The following is a 24,393-nucleotide window of genomic DNA, read 5'->3' on the forward strand; positions in this document are numbered from 1 at the left end:
GTTCACGGCTTTATTGAGCAGAATGTAGGAGCACAATGCTCCTGCGCAGGTTTACACTCGTTACCTGGGCACTCCCAGTAGTACTGTACTGTACTGTACATTGTCCTGCCGCCGGATGTCTTCGGACATACTGTACTGTACAGAAACACAGCGGCATTTATTCATAACTCCATTAGAAATTGACTGGGATATATATATATTTGATAATTAAATGCAAAATATTTATCCCTAATTTTAGATTACACTTTTAGGTAAATCTGTTAAGTATATACTGTATATATAGATTTACTTTGCTTTTATTTTCAAGTGTTTATATTATGAAATAATACGTATTATTTATGTGTGTATTTATTAGCTTAGCAGTGCCCTTAACTAGGGCAATTTACAGTTGCAAACATACGTGGATAAACACGTATTTTTGCAACTGTTAACTGCACATAATAAAGCGAACACAATAAATCGCTAACACTACAGGAGATAGAACACCGATTTGGAGCTGGTGCACCAGAGTTTTTCACAATACCCGTGCGTAACGCGCCAGCCTAGTTATCATATTGTACAGTAGGTTACCTGACAGCGTTGTGTTAGCCCAGTCGTGACTGTGAAGCTGTAGTTCACAGATACCACCCGTTTTACCCTTCTGAAGTCCCAGCAATTAGAATACTTCCGGTTACCGGCAGATTGTATCTTTAGAAACTGGGAGCTGCTCTCCTGAAGTAACCCAGGGCGGCGGGAGCGGATAACCAAATCATTACGAAAAAAATCTGGAAAACTGTTGTTGGGTCTTAACAAGCCAAAGTGAAGGCTAGAAGCAAGCGGCGCACGAGTGCTGTGCAGCAAGCTCTGTTTGAAAGGTTTAGGAAATTCGAGGTGGATGTCATTACTGAAGATGCTGTCTGTGATTTATAAAGCCTGAACGTAAAAACAGTTTTAACGAAAAGCAGAACATTGGGAAATGATTCAGTCTGCGTCTTCTGTGCATTATAACCGTTCAAAGAAAAATCTGGACAAGTTTCAAAAAGTTGAGAGCACATTCTTTTATTTTTTTCCTGGAAGGGTTGTGAATGAAAGAATCTAGAACTGGCTGTCTGCAAGTCAGAAGCAACAGTCGGGAAAGAAGAAGGCGATTTCTTTCCATGTTCTGATAACACATGGGTCACCTATTCTTAGATTAAAAACAGATTTAGACCTGTATGGTCCCGGACTGACCCTATTATTTACTGCACTCTTTTATAGGATTCGTGTGGCTGCAGGACGCGCACACATTTCACTTTCGCCATCTGTACTGTGAAGAACAAGCAAGGGGATTAGCGGGACAATCTTGACTAAGTGAGATCAGAACTGTGAAGCGTGGAGACTGTTTAAAAGCCTTTTTTGTTTTATATAGTGAATATATATCTCAGAACGCCAAGGTTGTCCTCCGTGAAGGTCCATTATGGCGTTGATAAAGAAAATGGACCTTATTGTCGGAGTTGCTTTAGTTTTACAGTCTTTTGGAAATGTTTTTCGGCTAACTCGGGGAGAAAGCACACCAGCAAATGGTAAGGAACCTTCATCTTCACACAAATTCTTAAATCTCCTTTCGCTGCTTTCACAAACTTACAGACACCTCTGTTCATCTCATGCGTGTGCGAAACCTCGAAGAACACATTTTATTATTGAGAACTAGTCTAAACAGTTGAGTCTAAATGTTTTCGCACTGTTTATATGAACACTGATATGATAACTTGGAGGTGTCGATACATTGTTCCCTTTAAAAAAAAAGCATCAGTTTATCAAGTGTGATTATTTTGACCAGCTAATACGCAGGGTACTGCAAAACTATTAAGTCGTTTGACAATTTCAGAATTTATGACAAAGTTTTTATTGTTGATATTTTACTTTACGTGCATTCCACGCAATGTTAACTTATGCTGTCTTATATTTTTGTAAGGTAACATATTTTATACAGCTTGCATTCAGGCTAACTATGAGCATGAAAAACGTAAGTAAACGACATTAAAATGTATAGCTGCTTGTTGATGTTTTGATAGTCATAGGCTTATTCTCCGGCTTTGTCACCAGTCACGGGGCAATATACTTTTGCAAGATGTACGTTTTACAGTGCCTTGCGAAATTCGAATTCGTGTAACGTCTTTAGCTGATTATAATACAAAGAAATAATCCATTGCGTCCCCTTCAAAATGAGTGATTAATAGTCAGGGACATGACTGATTATTCTCTAAAGACTTTCTTCAATTATCTTGTGCAGATAAATTGCCCACTTATTGAGATGAACACCTTTGGTGTTTTTGACTTGGCTCTGACATTAGCGGTCTGAGTAATCCAGACAGCTTTACAGAAATATGAGCTCAAGAATTTTAAACGTCCATGCATATGCTAATAAGATTTTAAATGATAATCTTAAAACAATAATGCCTTAAAATTATCACATTTGATATGCGGCTGCATGAAGTAATAGGCGGTAACTTCGGTTTTGCTTACTGGGTCAAAATAGGACACCGCACTATGAAACTAAAATTAAGCCATGATACTACCGTCTGTATTTAAAATGTGATTGCACATCTATTAAAAGGTTGTAACCGAGGCACCAAAACGCACTAAAACTATCGATGTCGTAATAATATTAGTGTAACGATAGCATTTATAAGTATTGCAGGCTTTAGGTGTTCCACCTAAAATATTTTTCTCCGATGTCTTATTATATCAGTGCAGTAGTACATTACATGACTATAGGTAAAAAGTCTAGACTCGGAGAGTCTTAAATGGGTTGAAAAAATAAAAGTAGAAATTTTATTGAAAATACATATTTACACAAAGTGTTTATTGACCATGAAAAATCAGGAGGTAAAGCTTCTGAAGATCATGATGACATGGCTTTACAATTATTGTACGGTTTTCTTAGTCTATTTCTGGAATTTATTCAGGTCCTGTTTTTTGTTACCAGTCGTGTTGCTTACGTGTGTTCAAGTTTTTAAGCATAACCTAAATAGCTGCAACTACAGTATAAAAGATTCGGGACTCATGATTCGCTGCTACTGTACATCTGTTAATTTCAGGGGTTGACGAAGCATATTTACAGATGAAACAAGGCGTTTTTACTGGGACGATCTTCAGTAGTCCTGTTATTTTACACTGAATTCCAAACTATTCATTTCTTAAACACAGATTACTGTTTAGTTATTTGAAAATCGTGAAAATAAAAATGTGCCTTTAAATACTAAGCCTTATGTACCTTATCGTTCAAAGTTCCATCATAATTGCAAAGTGATTTATGCTTCAATAAATAGACCTTAGTTTAAAAGATAACCCATTTATTTCAGAAACCTACAGTATATAATGTTAGTAAAATATAAGTCTATCTCATATATTTTCAGATATCTTTTTCTTAATGGTTATAGTGAAGGCATTTTGAGTTCTTTGGTTTAGTAGTCTTGATTTGTGAGATTGTAATCCATAATGGCAAAGGTCCTGTATGAAGTAGACCTTGCAAAAGGATTTCTTTGTATATGAATTGAGTGAGGATATCCTTCATGTGCTCAGTGAGATTCATGTATGCTGCTTAGCCAGTGCATAGGCCATGGGATCTAGCACAATAATACTGCTGTTTTTTAAAAGATGACCATTGGCATGCACGAGCAGGTCCCTCCAAGAGTCTCAGATCCTACTAAGATGTCATCACACAGGGAAGTAATTCAAGAAGGTAGCTTCGTCAGTATGTGTAGGCTGCAAAGATACAAGTACTGTAAATGTTTATTCCGTGCTGGAGAAGCAAGAGAAGAAAAGAAACACAACATTTCGGCTGTGGTGGCTTCTTTGGGTGTGACAGCCAAAGTGACACCTGAAGACGGCTCCACAGCCGAAATGTTGCGTTTCTTTTCTTCTCTTTTCAGCATGGAATAAACCTTTATTTATTCCATCACACAGTAAAATATATGATACTTCACACATAGGCTAAGAAATCGCCCATATTATATTCCACTTTGCAAATGCGTCATTGAGGAATGAATGATACACTTATACACAAGCATTCTATGAGAAATTATATCAGGACTCCAAGTGATAGGGTAGAACGGACTGGGGGTGCAAATGTTGAAAAACTCTAGACCATGGCACAGTATCTGTGCTGTCCACACAGTGTGTATGGATTGTGGAGTTCAGTTCCCACAGTTTTCAGCTTCTGCACGTGGCAGCATTTAGATGGGACAACCTAGAAATTGTAGTGAAGAGAAGGCTGATGCAGCCATAATAAGAAATTTTTCTGATATAATTTGCTTATGTTCCTTATGTTTTTGGAAATGTGAGATTTTTTTTTTATGTGTTATCATTCCCCACCTTGTCACTCCCCAGATTTGACTCTGATCCAGATTTCACAGTTGAAACTGTGTCGTGTCACTGTAGATGACTGTAGCTGGAATTCTCCACATGGGACTGTTCAATTGGCAGAGCACCACTGACCACAGCTCTATGTTGGGTCAGCCAAGCCTCTCTCAGCTTTCCAGGAAACAGCGGCTCTTGTGGCTTTCCGGGCACCTGCAAGTGCCACCTTTTCTGTGAGACATTATGAAACTCGCGAAGAGTACTAAGATGAATAAGTTAATAGGTGAGCCGATCAGAAAAGTATGCCTGCCCATCTGTACAATATCTCTCAGCATGGTATAGGATTCAGCTACAGTATATGCCTAGATGTCACAACTGTTGATTTGGAAGCTGCTATGTAGGCTATTAAAAATATGACAGACATTTACAAAAAGTAGCTTTAAAAGTGCTTGAAATAAAAAAAAAAAGTTATTGCACCTCCAATTATTCCAGTTTTGTTTTGGACTAGGAATTTCCTATCACTTCCCTGATGTTTTCCTGAGTGTGCATCTCAGGTTTTGTCAAGGATACTATATGGTTTGATAGGCTAGGGCATTAAAGAGAGCCACAGGTTCATGTTTCATTGTCGATTTGTAAGAAGTTGATGGGGTTCACTCTGTTAATGAATTTTTATTTTTTTGAATACTTGAATCAAGTCCCTGTGTAGTCTTCTCTGTTGAAGACTAAAAGTATTCACTGCTTTTCAGACGTTGGCTTATACCAATACATTAAACCTGGAAATGTATCTGTTTACTGCAGTCTAAACCAAATCTAAATAGAAATCCCTTTTCTATAAATTATACATTCTGTTTTAAAAATAATTCTAACCTGTGCATGGCAAATACTGGTAGGTTAATTGGCTTCCTGCCTTTCTGTGAGTGTGTGCTGTGTCCTTGTCTGTGTATGTCCTGTGATGGACTGGCATCCTGTCCAGAGTTCCAGCCTGTCCCCTGTGACCCTGCATTGGATGAAGTGTTTAGAAAATGAATGGATTATAAATGTTGTATGGTAAATTCTACTTACTGTACTGTGATAGCGTGATATTTTTGTGAAAGGGCATTTTAAGATGCACCAAAACAGTTAAGATCACTGAAAAAACAGATGGATAAGAGAGGAAACTAGTTCCATCTTGGCTTTGTTGTTATCGGGCTTTTCTGGCAGTTTGTCTGATTCTGTGCTGGAGATTCCTTTTTTCTCTCTGAATCTAAGACCAAAATTGCTCACTACAGGAAAGAGGTACCAGTCCTTCAATTTAGTGTGTTGCAGGTGTAATAATTACTTGGAACAGACTAAATTACTATAAAAATTATAAATGTGACTAAATTAGTATTTTAGCATATTAGCATTAAAAATGCTCTAAAAGTAATGGAACAAATTACAACAATTACAATGGAATAGAGAATACAACAGAGACAACATGCTCGCGAATGCTTTCAATGTACTGCTGTTGAATATTGGCTGCAAACTTTAGTTAAGTTAAAGTACAGTACATATGCATGCATCTTAATTTCTAAAAATGCTTAGATGCTTAAAATTCTTAAAATGTTTGTTTAATGCAAGTGGCTATATCGCTTGTTTATTTTGAGGTGGTACTGTATATAGTGATTTAAGTGAAATTTGTGTTCACATCTAAACAGCATTTTGTAGACATGAAGGTCAAATGATTGATAAAACCATGTTTGAATTTTTATTCTCAGTTGCCTTTATTGTCTTCACCAATGGTGACCAAACAACAGAATTTATCATCTTGTTGATTTTACTTTTTTGGTATGATTTTCTTTAGTGTATTATTGCTGTTTGGGAAATGAAATAAAATGTTGTGCATCAGTTGCTGACATATGTCTATTAGGCAGAATTAAATAAAATAGATTACAGCCAACTTGTATATCAAGAATGCACATACATAAAATACAGTATAAGATTCTGTTACAATACTGCCAGCAAATTCATGTATTCCTATATGCAGATTTTATGAGCTTTACAGTAGTTTGCATTATTAATATGATATTATTAGGTAAATCCATAAATATGCTTTGTTTCTGGAATCAGTGAAAAGCAGATCAATCTTAAATGGTTAATAGGGTTGATAATAGTCTTTCCCAAGATCTTGATTCTGCTCTGAAATCTATGGTCTGTTTTCAAGTCTAAACAGTGCTGTGATGTACACAAGTGCTCTCAGGGTGAACCCAGACTGCTTGATTGGTTTATGCTCGGGTAAACTGCTTGGTAAATCAATTTCAATCCAAACTACAGGTTTTCCTCAGTATTAAAAATACCAAATACAAATTGAAACTGAGAAAACATGCAAACTCCACACAGAAGACTTCCCAGACTGGAATTAGATGCAGCTGTGAATCAGCTCAGTGAACTGCCACATCACCATGGCACCTGGATTCTGACATAACACATTTAATAATCCATCAGTGTTTACAAGTATGGCAAATGTAAAGTACGTACAAATGTAATGCATTAAAATAGGTGAGTGTAATAAAATAAGTGGAACACAGTTGGAACAATAAAAATTTGTAAGCATGTTTATGGAAAAGAACTAGTTATTTGTGCTAACAGTAACACAACCAAGAAATATTGGACATATACTGCACTGTACTGTATTGATAGACATTAAGTGCACAAAATGTGGCATTAGTTAAAGTACTAATACAGACCTGTTTGAAGTATTTGATCTTAACCATAAACAAAAACTGTTTTGAATATGTCCTTCACCAGAATTAGACAGTACTAATATTGGAGTAAGTATATTCAAATTATGAGAACAGGAGCTGTCTGTTTACACAAAGGGTTGTGGTTGTAAGGAACAAGCTTCTTAGACACTTTGTGAATTTGAAGATAATGAGAGTATTTAGCAACAGTCTTGATAAAGCTCTTTCTTCATTAAACCACTTAAAGAAATATTCTGTAGAAGTGAGGGAACACTTTCAAAATTCTCCATGCAGACCTACTGTTCTCTGTTCTGCCTTATTATACTATGACAGAAAATCATGCTGCTGTGCTTTGCTTCTATCCCATTTTCTCTACATTGCATTTAATTTTTTTATAATGTTCTTTTATCTTCATTTATTGTACATCTAAGCTATTCACCATGCTCTGGTTTCTTAACTGTGCATTTGTAGTGGTTAATACATACCGAAATAAAGGGCATTTGTTTTTAATTTTCCTGGTCTGTTTTTAAGTTTCTACCCATTAAATGGATTTAAACATGATCTTATTGAGTATACAGTATATATTGTTAAAAGATACACATTGTTTAAACTACATTTTGTCATATTTGTACATGCTGTATGTTATGTTTAATATTTGACAGATTTTACAGTTAAAAGTAATTATACCTTTTTCTCATTTGTTTTTTTTGTGTCAGTGACATGGTTGTCTGTATTTGAAATCACTGTTTTAATGCAAAAGTACATGTACAGTATATGTTCTGTTAATACATCATACTATGAAGTAAGTACTGTATTTTGTCATTCACAGTACCGTATAGTTACAAGGAAGCTGTTGAAGTACAGATTAAAAAATTTATGTAATGATAATACAGTTCTCAAATACATGTATTTTGGAATCGTTAAATAATTCTAAACTCTTGTTTGCATGCAGGCTGTTTTGTTTATGCAACAGATCTCGCAAACTCCTACTTTAAAGAGCAACTGAGTCCTCATGAGTTTGATCCATGTGAGCTACGAGCTACTTCCTTCCTTTTCTTAATTTGTCAGAATTGATTCTTTAAGACTGGACCATGCCTAATATTTAGCTGTGGAATATCATGCTGTTTTTCCAGATACACTTCTAATCAATTCCAAGTGGAAAAGGGCTTCTCAGATGTTATTGCAGGTGCTGCTGAAAGAAACCTACTTTCTAGGTATAGCAGTGGAGTTCTATTATTGGCTTCTATGACACCTAGGCCAGCATTTTGTAAGGACTTGGAGCAACGCAGAGGAATCCAAATTTCCATCAAAGTGATATAAAGCCTTTAGGTTAAACCTGAAGGTTTTAAAAGGAAGCTGTGTGTGAAATTAACTGATCCTCAAAACCTTTTATGAATATTAATGCTTTTAGAAGCAATTCCTTTCTTGGCTTCCTGGATTTCTTTTATTTAGAGACATGGAATGGATCAAATGAAATGAAAATGAAGTTGGCTTTGGTTGGAACTTTAAAAAAAATTCTAGTACTGTGTGCCTGTGTTTTCTTTAGTATCACCCTTGCACTGTGTACAGTCGTAGGGTGGTCAACAGTTCTGCATCACAGCTGGAATTATGTTATTATGGAAGATACATCCTGTAGTTGTGAATGCAGATGGTTCACTGTGAGAGAAGCCTCTGTAAAACCACTGTCGGTTGGTCCCACTGTCACCGATAATAGGAACCACTGTCTCGGTCTCCTCAGTTCTGTCTCAGTCAAGATACTGATGGAATAGTTATTTGACATATTTAGTTTAGTTTTTCACTGCTACAATCAAGGTACTGTATTTATGTTAGTGTCAGAACCTAAATTACCAAACAGCAGTCTGTACATCTGGTTGAAACTAATTTATAACATTTTTCTCACTCACACTAACTAAAGATAACATTCTGTATTTCTAATTGAGTTAATTGTTTGTACATGCCTTTATAATTGAGATGGGATTTTCAAATCCCAAAGGAATGACTTTAGGATAAAGTGCATTCATATATGAAAGTGACCCTGTTTACCAGAGATATTCTTGATTTTATTTACTGTAAATATACTCATTTATAAATAAAAACCCTCACAATAGTTCCTTGAAAAATCTTATATTTCTGACAAATAAAATATAAATAATCTGGCATACCTATTTTATGTCTTAATGAATAACAGAAAAAGGTGAGGAAGCTTTTCCCTGAGTTGTTGAGGCTTGAATGTGTCCTTATGGTGTAACTGGAATAGTCTTACTTCTGCCCCACATTTAAAGTTATTTTTAGAATATGTGCTATTCTGTTGCACACAGCTTCTCCAGCTTGACTGTTTTAACCCATAGGGTAATGCAGCAATTGCTAGTATAGGTCTTTCCTGTCACTTTCCTCTCATATGGGGTATGTACAGTACAATATAACTGGTACAACATTTCTTTGTCCTTATTTACGTAATAGGGTGGATCTGGGATTCAAATATATAGTATATATAAATACTTATGTCAGTGGTTATAAATATGTTTTGGTATTTGCAACTGAATAACACTTTAGGCTACCAATGACTTGGAATGTATATTTAACAGCAGTATTAATCATCACCATTATTCAGAAACCCAATTGACAGTTCCTGCACTGTGTGTTTCTGTCTTAGAGCTGGTTAATTCATGTCACAATTTCTGTTCAAACTGTAGTACTGGGATCTTGGATGGTGTTATTAACTCTGAAATACTGATGGTGTTCTAAGTTCTGGACCTAAATCACATGGAAGTTCTGCAATCCAATGTCTGCTCACTGTTGGGGCTTAAAAGCCTTAATTTATTTAATGAAAAGACGAAGTAACAACAAAAGGAGTCTCGTATTACATCTTGTGAAGTGAATATGTTGGCTTATCACTAATCCCCACTGTCCTGGAAGACAGAGTAGTGTCTTTCTTCAGTGATCATGGTTAAGCTCACATTTAAGCCCATGTGAATACTTGTACTTTTCAGATGTCTGGACTTCAGAAGCATTGATCAGAGGTCATTGGTCCCTTGCAAGAAGCACACCATCAATATGACTTCAGATAAAAGATAGAAAAATAATAAATAATTTGCACACTCTCTGTAGTATTTGTGTGTGTAATATGTTATTAGTATATACATTTGTTTGAAATATGTCTTTCTAAAGAGAATGATGTCTGTTCTATCACGCCCTTTCAATTGGGAGAGTTTTGGTTTCTCTGCAACCATGGAACCCGACGGGACTCTGGCAAGTAAACATAGACTTATTCTTTCCATTTTAATTTACCAAAAAAGTGTTGTTTTCCTAAAGTGTGGTTTAATTAATGAGTTTAGTTATACATTGAAAATTCAAAGCTATGTAATTTCTGTACATAAATACTATTTTATGTTCAGATATATGGTGGCTCCCCCACTGTGCAGATGTGTAACAGCTATTTTGTATCATATCCACTTTGAAGAAGTGATCTCCCAGACTTCTTACATGTGGATGAGCCTGATTCACAGACTGGGCTGTTGTTACCATCTCATCGATCAAAATGGCTCCACTGCAGTTCTTTTTTCAGTTTTTCATATCCTAGCCATTAGGCCTTGAAATGTGTTTAAACAAGACTGAATCCTGAGAAGAAAGTTTTTACTTTACTATGGAGCCTTCTTCTGTAATTGCAGTTTATGTTCTCCCCTAAACACAGAAGTAATGACATTTTATTTTGGCCTGAATATATTGTTCAAGTCTTCCAAATGATAAACATTAACTAGACAAAGCCAAGTTCTCTCAAATACTTGAAGCTGAAAATTGAAAACACAAGGGCTTCTATGCTTGAGGTTATGTTAAGTTACAGTACAGTATGTGAAATCATTATATGAGGTATACTTCAGAATTATAATCGAAAGCATCTACTGTATTTCAATTACAGCAGGGTAAAGTATATTGCATTTTTAATTGTACTTCAAAACCTCATTACACTGTTAACAAGCAGGAACTTTCACTTCTAGTGTTTTTTCATACCTCAAAATGTCATGTGCATTATCTGTAGAGCAGGATAATGGTTCCTGCAGATACATTAAGTAACTTGTTTCGGAGCTACTCATGACACAGCACTTCTACTGCTTTATTACAACAGACAATGAGGTTTTTTTGTTCTTCCGAAGAATAAAGCACAGCGACCAAAAGAGGCTCCAGTGAATTCAAAATTGTGAGTGAGTGTTGTCTTGGAGCGTTCTGTGAAGCACCAGTGCAAAGGAAGCCATTGGCCCTTGGAATGAGCCACCACCCCCCAGCCCCATGGCCACACAGGGACACAAGGAACAGGCATTAGTCATGGTGTGGCTCCAGCAGGGAGAGGGGAATTCCTGAAGCCAGAGTTGGGGAACGGTAAACCATTAAAAAGGAGGTCATTGGGTGCAGTGACCATAAGATTTGAAAAGAGAAGAAACTCCGAAGCAAAGCAAAAGAAGTTAATGCCATAAACTGGTTGTTTAAGACGTACATACCATTGCACTGTTTTAGAAGATGTTCAGTTTGATTTGTATTTAAAACAGACCGCACAACTTAATAGTTCAGGTTATAATACTGGCATTGTTCCAAAATCGTACTTTCTACAGAGCTGTACTAAAATAAAAATAAAAAATGACCTGTAAAGGAATGTAAAATGTATATGAGAAACCTGCTGAACTATTGGAAGGTGTGCAGTGAAAGGAGTGGCTAAAATGGCTGCTGGGGCTTTTTATGTTTTGTTTTTATGCGTATTGCAAAGCAAGGGACTGCAACTGGAGTCATTTACAAGAATGGTTACTGAGGTTCAGCCATCACGAATGCAGTCAGAGATTTAGCTATTAACATTAATTTAAAGCGGAAAATGACAGAATTTTAGCATTGTAACTGGCTTTCCAAAACTTTTATCTGTTGTTGCATTTGTCATGTTTTATTTGAGAAATGAAATTATTCCGGTAGTGTCTTGGTATATTTTCGGCCATATCATGTAACTGTGACTGCATAGGGTAACATTTGTGTTCTAGTTAGTCCAGCATTAGTGATCATGGAGGCTAAACATTTTTTACCTAGGTCCCAGACACCCCCGGCTAAGTGGGTGGTCTGCATGTGTCATGACTGGGATAATGGGGAATAGGGCTGCAAGCTGTTCCCTCCCTACTTTACTTTCCTGTTATTTTGCATCACCACCTGTACAATCTCAAAATGCATAATCTTTGAAGCCTTCTGTACATGAGTATTTGCACAGTCATTTTGTTTTGAAAATTCATATTGAACTGAGACTAAGACACATATTGTTCTTTTTTTAATAGGACGATATGGTAGATGTGAATGTTACTAATAATAGAGGAATTCTGTTGAGGAAGACATTACAGTATACAGGGCAGTATGAAAGCTTTAGATGTATAATGGTTTATTTTGGGCAATTCTAAAGTACTATAACTGGAAGAGAACAGTAGAATCGTTTTCATTCCTTTTTCCTATTAGGTAGTGAAGGTCAAAAGACCTCTTCATCAAAGATCAACATAAATGCATTACAGTGCTAAAAACGTAAAGGAGGTTAGAGGATTAATGTCTGCAGGGTGAATCAAGTTGCGTTCTTAAAATCATGACAGTTGTGAGGTCTTTTGATCTAAATTAGTTTTGTAGAACAGTAAATTTCTACAAATTGGCTTATAATAAGGCTTATAAAATTCAATGACCTATTTTCAGTAGTGTTAAGGCATATCTGACACTCTGATAAGGCAAATTCACATCAAATATATGTGCTGCTTAAAGTATATGGAAGATCTTAACATTGACAGTGGGCATATTTTGAATGTTGAGATATACTGTATTAAGTTGTACAATATGCCTTCTAACTCACATCTACTGTTTGCTGAAGAAAGCCTCAGCCTAGTGGTCTTTGGTATGAATCCAGACTTTGTCATTTTCTCCTTGTAATGAACAGGTTACACTCTTGTCACTTCATTGGTTTAGGTGAGCAACGGTTGAATGTGGTTTAATTGCCTGGGAGGGTTCTGTCCTGTAATTCACTCCTGTTGCTCATTACAAACCTGTCAATAAATTAGTAATATTAAGCTGTGTACTATACACCCTCAGGATCACATCACTGTGCTCTAGGCCTTTAGTGGTGATCACAAAGCTCATACTGTAGCTTGGTTCCACTCCTTGTAGGTGACATGTTTTGCAAGGCTGCTGTTGGCACCATGGCTCTTTAACTAGTAGTTATATGTTTCATACTGGGAGTTATGAAAACTCCAAATACATGTACAGTATGTTGAGAATATAGGATATGCACAGACAGTGCTGTTAAAAGTGCTGTAAAGTCTAACAGTTTCTGCTTGTTGAATCCCTGTGTTTGTTTTCTACAGTGCGTTCACCAGCAGTTGAAACCTGGACTAATGATGTCAGTTCCACACCAGCTCTTTATTTCACAAAGTGATAGAGACAGCATTTGGAAGTCCAGGGAATGATCTATAGCCCCGTACAGAGTGACACATTGTGTAATATGGATTGGATGACAAAGCAGAATGTGTCATCAGCAGTTTGCTCCAGCTTCTCTATAGTTAATGGTTTCTCCTATATTGAGTGTTTGAGTCAGTTCAAAAAATAAAAAGCACATTTTAGACACATATTAGTGCTTTTGAAACCTGTTTGTAAAATGGAAATGTTGACACATTTGAACATATTAAGGGTCAAAGTTTTTAGACTGTACTGGAAAGCATCATTTGATATGTAACAGGGCATAGAAAAACAGATAACATCAATCTGCTGTAAAACTTTAAATCATTCATTAAATCATAAAGTTTTCTTAAGAATCCCTGGATGTGAAACTTAACAAAACTGACTCCTGAACTTGTATATCTACCTTGTCAAAGTGAAGTACAGTATTCCTTTGTGCCGGAAAAGGTTGGCAGGGCCTACAGTAGCAGATGCATTCCTGTTGTAATCTGCCCTGATCTCTCAAAGCAAGGCTTTCAAGGACTTGCCTGAATCCAGGTGGATTGATTCATGCACTCTCTTATGTACTGTGAAAACCCTCCCTGTGTGTCACTCAAGGCCCAATAAGACACACACTCGTGTCTTTCAGGACTTTTTGAGGAATTGTTTGAAGATGCACCAGAATGACGATACAAAGGCAGACCACTCTGTGCAAGTCTTATTTACGTAGCTTTTGGATGCATTTTTCTGATGACGTGCAATAGAAAGTCTCAACAAGATTGTGTTAAAGATGGATGAGCATATTCTATTAACTGTATATTTGCACCTTTATGTGATGATATTGCATACAGTATAATTTAAAAGATGGGGTTCAGAAAACATCTTTATAGTAAATGTACAATATGAAGCCTGTGTTAGTGGCTAGCCAATGCTACTTCAACCATTGTAAAACATTCCGCATTGTTCGGAAAGTACTGCACAGTAGCAGGAGGCCAGGGCTGAATTTACACCTGTGGTTCAGAACCACTGCACAAACATTTGCGATAATCCTTCTGTGCATTGGAGCAGTCACACTTGCAATGCTCTGCAGGTGGTGTTGCTAAGAAGAAAGGGTACAAGCAGTCACTCTGCAAAGTGAACTGCTTTGGGCGTATGAAACCTCTAGAGGCGTTGGTGAAGAAATTGTTCTCAGGTGTCAGATTTTAAAAAGAAAAGGGATCTGAAATGCAACTTTTATCAAAAATAAGGCGAGACAGATAATAAGGCAGATACAGTATATGATTTACTTCATAAATGTTTAGCAAGTATAAACTGACAGACATTGTCCCTAATGGAGAGTGGTACTGTAGCACACTGTTTACTGCAATGATGTTACAGTAGAATACATGAGCGCCAGTGGACTGTCAGTAGGGGTTCTTACACAAAAAATCTCTTCAGAAGATTTTGTACTAAAATGTGCTTAAATGAACAAAAAAATACTTTGTCAGGTTTTCTATGCATTCAAAAGGGTACAACAGTAAAGGGCATTTTATTAGTTTCTTTGAAAAATGTTAAAGTAGAGTTCTGCATGCATTTTTTTTGGAAAGACATAGTTACTTTGTTGGTAATTTTGAGAAGAGTCACACTATGGAGAGCAACCTAATCTACAGTTCTTTCTGTCCTTATTGTAAGATTGAAAGAGGCCAATGCTAAGGAATATACAGTACAGTTGTGAAAAGTGCAGAAATCCAAGAAGTTATGTTACAGATTAGGTTTCATAATGTTATTATATGCTTTTACCCACCACACTAAAAAAGTACAGCTTTCCTCAGGAAAGAGCTTAAGGAAGAGCAAGCTGACTTACAGTTAATATCATACACAGACTGATTAAAGGAATTAAAGACTGTTATTAGTCTTGAACAAAAAGTTATAAGAAAATGTGATAATTGAATAACTAAGACAATCGTCAATGCATGCTACGCCATATGAACAATCTTCTACACATATTCCATGAGCAGTTATCTTGCTATGACAGTTGGATATCTCTTCCTTTGACCCTTTGAACAGGGTCTTCATTTGGAAACTCAGTCATTTCAGATGAAAGTATTCTGGGGGTGAAATAGCACATTTATAAAGACTATATCATGGTGTATGCTTGAAGCACTTTTGTTAAAAGAATATTATGTAGAGTTTTGTTCTTCATAATAAAGCCTATAATAAACAGGATGCTTATCAATGCAAATGTCTGTTCATATACACCACCTTCATTTTCAGAAAATCTTTGTCAGGAATCTTCTTGTACGACAAGAAGGGGCTGGACAAAAAATCTATTTAATTTGGCCTTTTATAGCTGTGGCCGTGCTAAAGAGAGCTGAGGCTCAGTGGTGGGTTTCTCAGTCACCTCAGAGTCACAGGTCCTTGTCGAAAAGCCTGCATGAAGTCTCTGTGTCCTGCATTCCCTTATGTTGAATGTTGAGCTGGCTTTGCTAAAATGCTGCCTGGGCATGCTGAACATCAAACAATGGCTGGGGTACTGACCCTCCAGTGCTTTCTAATTCCCCCGTCCTCCTCTGAAGCAGCTTCATTTCCTCACCACAGCATGAGGACAGATCTCTTTTGTAAGAAGGAGGGCTACACTGCATAAATATTTTAATTACATGCTATTATGCACAGAGTACTCCACATTCTTATTGTTACATACTGAACAACAGGCATGCAAAGAATTTCACAGTCTACTCGATTAAATTGAACATAGCTAGCAAGTTGTCATCTTTTTAAATAGAACTCGATGGACTTACAATTAAGTGTGCAGACAACATTTGTGATATAAGTCTTTTTGTTTGTTTTGTTTTTGGATTTTATTTCAGATTAATTCCCAACTGAATTTTAAAACCATGCGACACAAACAAGCCACTGTGATTGGACTCATTACTGTATGTTTATGAAATACTTATTGCAATATAGTAGTACAGTAGTTTCAATTATACTGTAGCTTACCTTTTTCATGCATCTTTACATAAAAATAATGGATTGTGCATAATCAGAGGTAAGGTACAAAACAAGTCATGCAACTCTGATTTCTGGAGCTGACATTCCTTTTTTCCTCCAGCAGTGCTTGTAACACCCAGTCTCCTCTACAGATACTTTCAGTGTAAAAAATGCAGTTGGCTTTTCACCTGATGGCATCTACAGCAGTGTGCAAGTCTGAACAAGACGGGTTCAACATAGCAGGTTCTTTAGATGGATGCTTTGTTTTTTTTAGGCATACAGACTTTATCTTCTGTAGCTATATTTATTTCCTACACAGAATAATAATCAAAATAAATGTTTTTAAATGAGTAATACTATTTTTTCTCAAAAACATAAGTATCAAAATTACTGGATCTCCAACATTGTTCAAGAAAATCAAACAGCATGAAATATGCAATGAATTTCTGCTTAAACACAACCCAGTGTGAAGGAATGATTTTTTTGGACCTCCTGTTTCATTGGTCTTTAAATAAAGATGTACAGTTACACACATGTAAAAACCTTTTGTCTTCCATCACCGTGGGGAAAGGCAAAAAACTGGCAAATTGAAGGAGGCAAATGGTTGTTGATCTTCATGAATCAAATAATTGATACAAAAAAATACATAAAAAGTTAAATATACCACTTAACACTATTAGACACTATTAATCAAGAAGTTCAAAACCACTAAAAGAGAGGTTAACTTACAGGAAACGTAGGCAAGTGCACCTTGTCCCCACGCACAGTGAGAAAGATTGGGAGGGTCACAGTTGGAGAACTGCAGAGTCTGGTTGAATCTAAATCTACATTGAACAAACTGCAGTATGTCCAAAATCCGGCAGCCAGAATCCTGACCAGGTCCAGTGCAAGTGTTCACATTACTCCTGTCTTGGAGTCCTTGCACTGGCTTCCTGTCAAATTCCGTGTGGACTTTAAAATCCTCATACTCACCTATAAGGCTCTGCATGGTTTAGCACTTCAGTAACTGTCTGAACTATTATCACTCTATTTCCCTCCTCGCAACCTTCGCTCTTCTAATTCTGGTCTCCTAACTATCCCCCAAGCCTGTCTACGTTCTGTGGGTGACAGGGCTGCTCTTGTTATGCCCCCAAGCTCTGACATACTTTTTTCCCAAGTAGTTTCTCTAAACTCCTTCAAATCCAGACTCAAAACTTCTTCTTTTGTCTTAAATCTTCTTTAGAAGAGCCTTTACTTAACTGGTTGCATTCTTTACCCTTCTGCTCCTACTTTACTTATTACCACCATCCACAGTCTCCTCTGTGTCTTGTAATGATGTTTTATCTTGTGTATTCTTTTTATTTATTGTTGTTGTCATTCTGTAAAGCGCTTTGAGAAGCCACCTTTAAAGGCGCGATATAAAATAAAGTTTATTGTTATTATCGAAACATAGGGTCACCAAATCGCCATATCAACAATTAGATGGTGCATCCATGCCAATGGGCTATTTGGAAGGGTTGCCAGAAGACAGCTCTTGCTGACAATAAGAAAGAAATTTAAACTGCTGGAGTTTGCCAAACACCATTGGGGAATTGGGACGGGTGCTATGGTGTAAAGAGACCACAAAAAAAAGAACTCTTTGGCAACTCATACCATCAGTTTGGTGTCACATAAGGGAAAAGGAAAGAATCTCATACTTACCACGAAATCGGGCGGTGGATCGTTGATATTGTGGGGCTCTATTTCTGCCACTGGCACTTGGGCCCTTGTTAAGATCAATGGCTATGTATCAGGATATTCTGGCCAAAAACCAGGTTGTTTCTGGCAGAAAGCTGCGGCTTAGTCGCAGGTGGACCTTGCAGCATGAAAATGACAATAAACAAATAACAGTCAACAAAGAAATGGAACCAAAATCAACATTTGCAATGGCTATCTCAGTCTCCAATCTAAATTCAATTGCAAACCCATGGTCTGAATTGAAGGGAGCAGTCCATAAGGACAGATGAGGATCTGAAACATTTCTACATAGAGGAATTGTCTAAGATTTCTCCCAATGTGTTCTCCAACCTCAAGAAAAGTCTTTATGCTGTTATCTTTGCCAGAGGAGATTGCACCAGGAGAAACAGGAGATACAATAATTGGGAAACCTATGCTTTTTCATTTACTCATTTTCATTTAAAATCTTTACCCATTGCTCTTTTAAACGTATAAGTTTTGATACACAATTATATTAGAATAAAAGCCTATAGTTTTCTCATTTTGGGGGGCATAAAATATTGATCATTATCTGTGCTGTTTATTTTATAGGGCTTTTTTCCAATATCTTTATCAAAGGTGCAAATAGTTCTTGAGGGCACTGTATGTATCTTACAAGACACATCTTGCAGAGTTACAGCGTTAAGGGCAGTTGCTTTGAATTATGGGAATTTGTAGCAGCTGCTTGCTAGATACCACACTATTGCTCATGTGTCCATCGACACTGTGGCTGTGAAGTTTCACATATTCCTGTAGCAATTTCCTGATTATTGGTATAGAAACAGCTATTTCTGGCTTGACAGAGAAATCTGTCAATTCTGTTTTACCGTAAGGGTGCACTGGTCGACCACAGATGACCTAGGTCTCCATGTCAGCTGGAAGCTCCCCAGATGATATGGGTCATCCTCTATCTGACTCCCAAGTTCACACTTCACAGAGCTTTGTGCAGGTTCCACATTTTCAATGTGCACAAGTTCATCCAGTTCAAAGAACACTGTACCTTCTCTTGACATAAATTTTTAACTGTTCAGCATGATAAATATAATATCTTCTTATATTCTTCTTACGTTCTTTGCATGTCAGATTTATTTTAAATGCACAAATAGTTTACATCAAAGAATTCTATGCTGTTCTTCTGTATCTTTTCCCACTAGTGAAGTATACTTTCACACTGTATATTATGGAACTTTAATACGCAGTATAACTGATATCAAAGCTGGATAGCTGGCCTACAGAAAGTTGTTCCATTGTTAGTTATACCATTAAAGCCTAGATAAGCATATTTTCTTCATTTCTTCTTTTCATAAATAAAAAAGGGCTAACTAGCATTTTCATTCAAACCTATGTTAAATATTGTGAAAAGCCTGATACTGTAAAGTTGGTTTAGTAACTTTTTTTATTTTATTTACACATTTTGCTCTTTTTGAGATCCTGAAATGCTCGTTTTGCATTATGAAAATGCTCTTAATTAGCCATAGCTTTATCCTGAAACTGAAAAACACCTGAATGTGTTTGAAACACTGTTTGGGAAAGCACCTTTGACCTTATGAAGTCTGTCTAATTTCATTCAGACTCCAAGAAAAAGGATGAGAGAGTTTAATATGAAACTATTTTCTAGAGAGTTGTCTTGGAGATTATTAGCCCATTTTTTTTCCATTTCCTAACTGCTTCATCCAGTTCAGGGTTGCAGGGAGGCAGTAACTTATCATGATAAACAACTGGCGCAGGGCAGGGTACAGCCTGGGTGAGATACCAGTCTCTTGTAGGGCAGAGACAAAGACATGCACACACAGGCCACACTGTCCCAGAAGCCAAGTAACCTACAAGACCAAGTATGTTTTTTGCCTATGGCAGGAAATCGGAGCACCAGGAGGAAACTCACGATTACAGGGGAAACATACAAACTCCACGCCAATGACACCTAAATCCGGAATTAATCTCAGGGCCTCAGCTCTGCAAGGCAGTAATGCTAACCACTGCGCCGCTGTGCCTAAGTCATTAATTTTAAATCTAGATCATCAGTTATTATTGCTTTAACAATTCGTCTACCAGGAACAAAAACAGCAGGCTCATGTTCCTGTTCATATCTGAACATACCTGTTCTGTATTAAGGCATTGTTTATGAGCACATCCATAAATCATGCCTTTGCACTGATGGAGAAGGGAAGGAGAAGGGACAGACAATTAATACAGAGTTCTCCAAGAGAATTTAGACACGTTTACATAGAAACTATTATTAGTCTACCCCAGTTGTGTTACGATTCCAAATTCTGGTGTATTTTATTTTAATTTTTGAATCATCAATTATTTTTTATTTTTTATCCACCCAATATGAAATCACAAAATGCATAAAACTGTAAGGTTGCTTTGACTACTACTTCTCTTCTTATTGTGTCATATGTTCAAGTTCAGTTTCAAATGATTTTTGAAAAATAAAACAAAGTTTTGCAAAACAGCCATGAATACATGACCAATTACAGACCCTGGTCATGAGCCTTCATGGGTTATTCATAAACCATTCTATCACTAACCTTTACAACCTAAGGCACTTGAATCAGTGACCTAAACTGACCTGTACTGTATACCTCAGATACATTTTTTAAAAATGGCAAATTACAAATAATACAGAAACACTTTTGAAAATGGAAAATAAAACAAAAATGATAAATCTTGAGTCAACTGAGGTTTGATGGTAGATAGTAGTTTTGGTCATTTAAACTTTATAAAGCTTTAACACCTTGAAGTGCCATTTGAAGTGCCATTACTTTGTTTCCTCTGGGCACATAAAGCTTTGGAGTAACACAAGAATCTGTATTAGGACCACTGAACTTAATTTATATCAACAATCTAGGTTCTGGTGTATTAATTAGTTGACTAGTCAGTGTTGCAAACTATTTATTTAGCGAATGCAAAGTCAAGCCAAGTGATAGCTTTTGGTCTGGCAGTGTGAGTAGGATGTGCTACATAATTTGCTCCATTCCACAGGAAAAAGAGGGTTTGCACTGATTCCCAAACTATATACTGTAGGTTGGCAAGACATGGACCATGACCAGTCCTAAAGTGGTTCAGAGTGGACCACTCTTTTCTTGGAAGTTGAAAGCCTGGAGTTTGTTGGTTAGGGAAATGATGAAGTACTTGTTTGTTTAGTTCCAGTGATTCCCTTTCTCAAGCCCAGATGAAGTCTGCTTTGGTCTTGTTGGGGAGACTTTTTCCAGATTGGCTTTTTTAAAGGCAATCCTGTCTTTGGTGGATTAAATATGTCCTACTGTATTAGCAGGTCAGGACTGTTTTGGAACTTTTTGAGTATCTTGTGGGTTATAGTCATCGGATGTGTAAGATAAGATCACTTTATTGACCAATTTCTTACATTAGGAATTCGTCTGTTAGAATACCACAGCTTGCTCTCCATGAGACACACAGGCGGGGAGGCGGGGAGAGAGAAGCTTGGGGTCAGAGTGCAGGGTCAGCCATTTATACGGTACCTATGCCGTAAGTGCCCTGCTCAGGGGCCCAACAGAGTAGGATTCCTCTGCTGGCTGCGGGATTTAAACCGCCAACCTTCCAGCCACAGGAACAGATCCTTAGCCAGAGAGCCAAGGCACCGCCCCAAATAAAAGAAATGTAGAGGAGTGATTTTGACTGCTGAGCAGTAAGAACTTCGATGAGGCTGCACATGGCTGCTGCACGTGGCTGCTGGCCTGGCAGTGGTGTTATTTTTGTTTATCTTCTTGGCTTTGGGATTTGGACTAACATACTTCGAGAGTCCTCTCCCAAAGCTTCTCTTCTCCTCTGTCAGCTAGTCAGATCATTATCTTCCCCGGGCATTGCCTGGGTACTGACAGGAGGTGTGACATGAGTGCAATGTAGATGCTGCATAGGACATTCATATTATTACTACTAATATTGTTATTACCTCCTCTTGTTTTTAATGTTTCATATGTTTTTATGGTGCCCAGAAGATTGCCTGATCTTACCTCACGATGAACTTACTATTATTTTTTTACAGATTATATAAAACATTTTTTTTACTCTAATTGCCAGTATCTATTATATTTTCCAGTTGCAATTCTCTGATTGTTTTTCATCTCAACTTAACATTCTCTGTTGAGCTCGGAGGACAAATGAAGCTGCACAGTCACTATTTCTCTGAGAGGTTTATGAAAAGCAGATGCGGCTTCTACTCGCACTGCTAAAGCTGCAGGCTCTCCACTCAGCTGCAGAGGTACGGTTGTTTGACAGAGATTCCCTCTCAGACTCTCTGGACTGACTGGGAGGTGATTGACCAATCTAACCCTGCTTAATCCTGCTACATCTGGAGATTAGCAGCACCTTGAACCATTGAACTGTAGGTTGTTACAGGGTTCATTCTACCAGTAGCCTGAGGCTTTCTCTGGAATGAGTATTGGAATGGATGAGAGCTCCTCAGCGTCTTCTTTTCCAACATGTTTGTTCAATATGTGTGCTAAACTACTAGTGTTTTTCAACAGTAGTCCTCAAATATCACTTACAGGGAATGCATTAAAGCATATGCACATACTGTATTAATTGCAATATTTTTATGTAATGGTTAAAATAAATTGTTCAACAGAATCAGTCATTTTGGATTTCAGGATTTTATATCCCCGATTTTTAAAAAGATCAAGTAAATGGAGATCCAGAACAGGTTATTGAGTCAATTAATATTGTTGTACATTTAATTTAATACATTTGAATATCTCTGCTATTTGCTAAAAAATGTAAAGACTGTGATTTCTATTATATTATGTATTACAATATATGTGTATTTTTTAAACCAGTTGGATCATTGTTATATATCTAAGCTTTGTTCTGTTCTAGAAGAAAATGTATCCTAATTTATATTTAGTAATATTTTCTGGGTTCAGCATTGTCGATTGCATGTACTGTAAGTGTAATAACTTTGTTGGCCTGGAGAGATCTCTTTAGAGTTTTGTTTTAATTAATGATAATGTTTTTTTTAACATATTTTGATTTAGAACAATTTTTTCAAGTGGTTTCTGGGAAAACTGTCCTTGCCATGGTGTCCATGTTTGTATCTGTATGTGCTCTGCGATGGACTGGCATCCCGTCCAGGGGGTATGCCATTTTGTGCCTGTTTCTGCTCCCCTGTGACCCTCAATTGGTTAAAGAGTTTAGAGAATATACCTATTCTTATAATAATAATTATTATTATTATTAGTAGTAGTATTGTAATTATTATATAGTGCATTTCTAGGATTTTTAATGACCATAGAAAGTCAGGACCTCGTTTCATCTGAAGAACAGCGCCTTTTTACGGTTTAGTGTCACTTTACTTTAATATCCCCTAACTAGGGCATTAGGACCCACATCAACCACAGGGTGAACACTACCTACTGGTCCCAGGGTCCCACTAACATCTCTTCCAGAGGCAACCTTAGCTTTCCCAATAGGTCTCCAGTCCAGGTACTGGCCAGGCTCATAACTGTTTAGTTTCAGTGGGTTGCAAGTTGTGAGTTGTTAATATATTATAGCTCCTGGCTATAAAGGCAAAATTAAGAGATAAACTGCCTTCTAAACTAAATATAATACAATCTGTAGTTAGCTCTATGTCTCTGTAAACCCAGATGCCACCAAATGAATAACCTTTGTCCCTGTGCTTAAAACGCACCTACTAACTAGGAGAGGCTGTTTTTAACCAAAGGATCCTTTACACATGAAATCAGAGTTCCCGAAAAAACACAATCTGTTCTTTCTGGATGATCTATTCCAAATATTGTTACAAATTGTGGGTTACAAATAGAGGTTATCTGGAACAAGGAGCTCTTGCCTTCATGCTCTCTTGTCTCTTGTTCCTCCCCTTCAATCTGTCTCTGTCTTCTTCTATACCTGCCTGTTTTATGGTGTGGACTGTTGGGTGACACTTATTCATTTACCTAGAACTTAATTAACTAAGGTAAATGAAGGTAAACTTAACATTTGCATTGATCAAAGTTTCTGGGGTCTCTGCATCTTAGAAAATACCCCCTTGCTTTGAAACTGATTTTAAATTAAATTAGAAACAATTAAAAGATGCCAAGTTCCATCTAAGAGCTAATGTAGTATGCAGTCATACCATCTCAAATGAACATGCTTCATTAACGCAGACTTGAGTTACTATAAGAATTCTCTTATAAAAAGTCTGACCCAGACTTGTAAGAATCTATCCATTAATCACATCTGCCTACTTACCTGTATCTATAATTATGTAGAAGCACTCTGT

General features: G+C 36.9%; 1 protein-coding gene across 1 annotated transcript in view; it reads left to right on the forward strand.

Moving 5' to 3' along the window:
• Window positions 1-584: 584 nt before the first annotated feature.
• Window positions 585-24,393, forward strand: part of plxdc2b (plexin domain containing 2b) — a 215,615-nt gene continuing 191,806 nt past the window's right edge. Inside the window, exon 1 of the mRNA XM_015354546.2 lies at window positions 585-1,541. Coding sequence (XP_015210032.1) covers window positions 1,436-1,541 — 106 coding nt within the window. The 5' untranslated portion in view covers window positions 585-1,435. The remainder of the gene's footprint in view (window positions 1,542-24,393) is intronic.

The sequence above is a fragment of the Lepisosteus oculatus genome, chromosome 6 (genome assembly GCF_040954835.1).
Source record: "Lepisosteus oculatus isolate fLepOcu1 chromosome 6, fLepOcu1.hap2, whole genome shotgun sequence".
Classification (NCBI taxonomy): domain Eukaryota; kingdom Metazoa; phylum Chordata; class Actinopteri; order Semionotiformes; family Lepisosteidae; genus Lepisosteus; species Lepisosteus oculatus.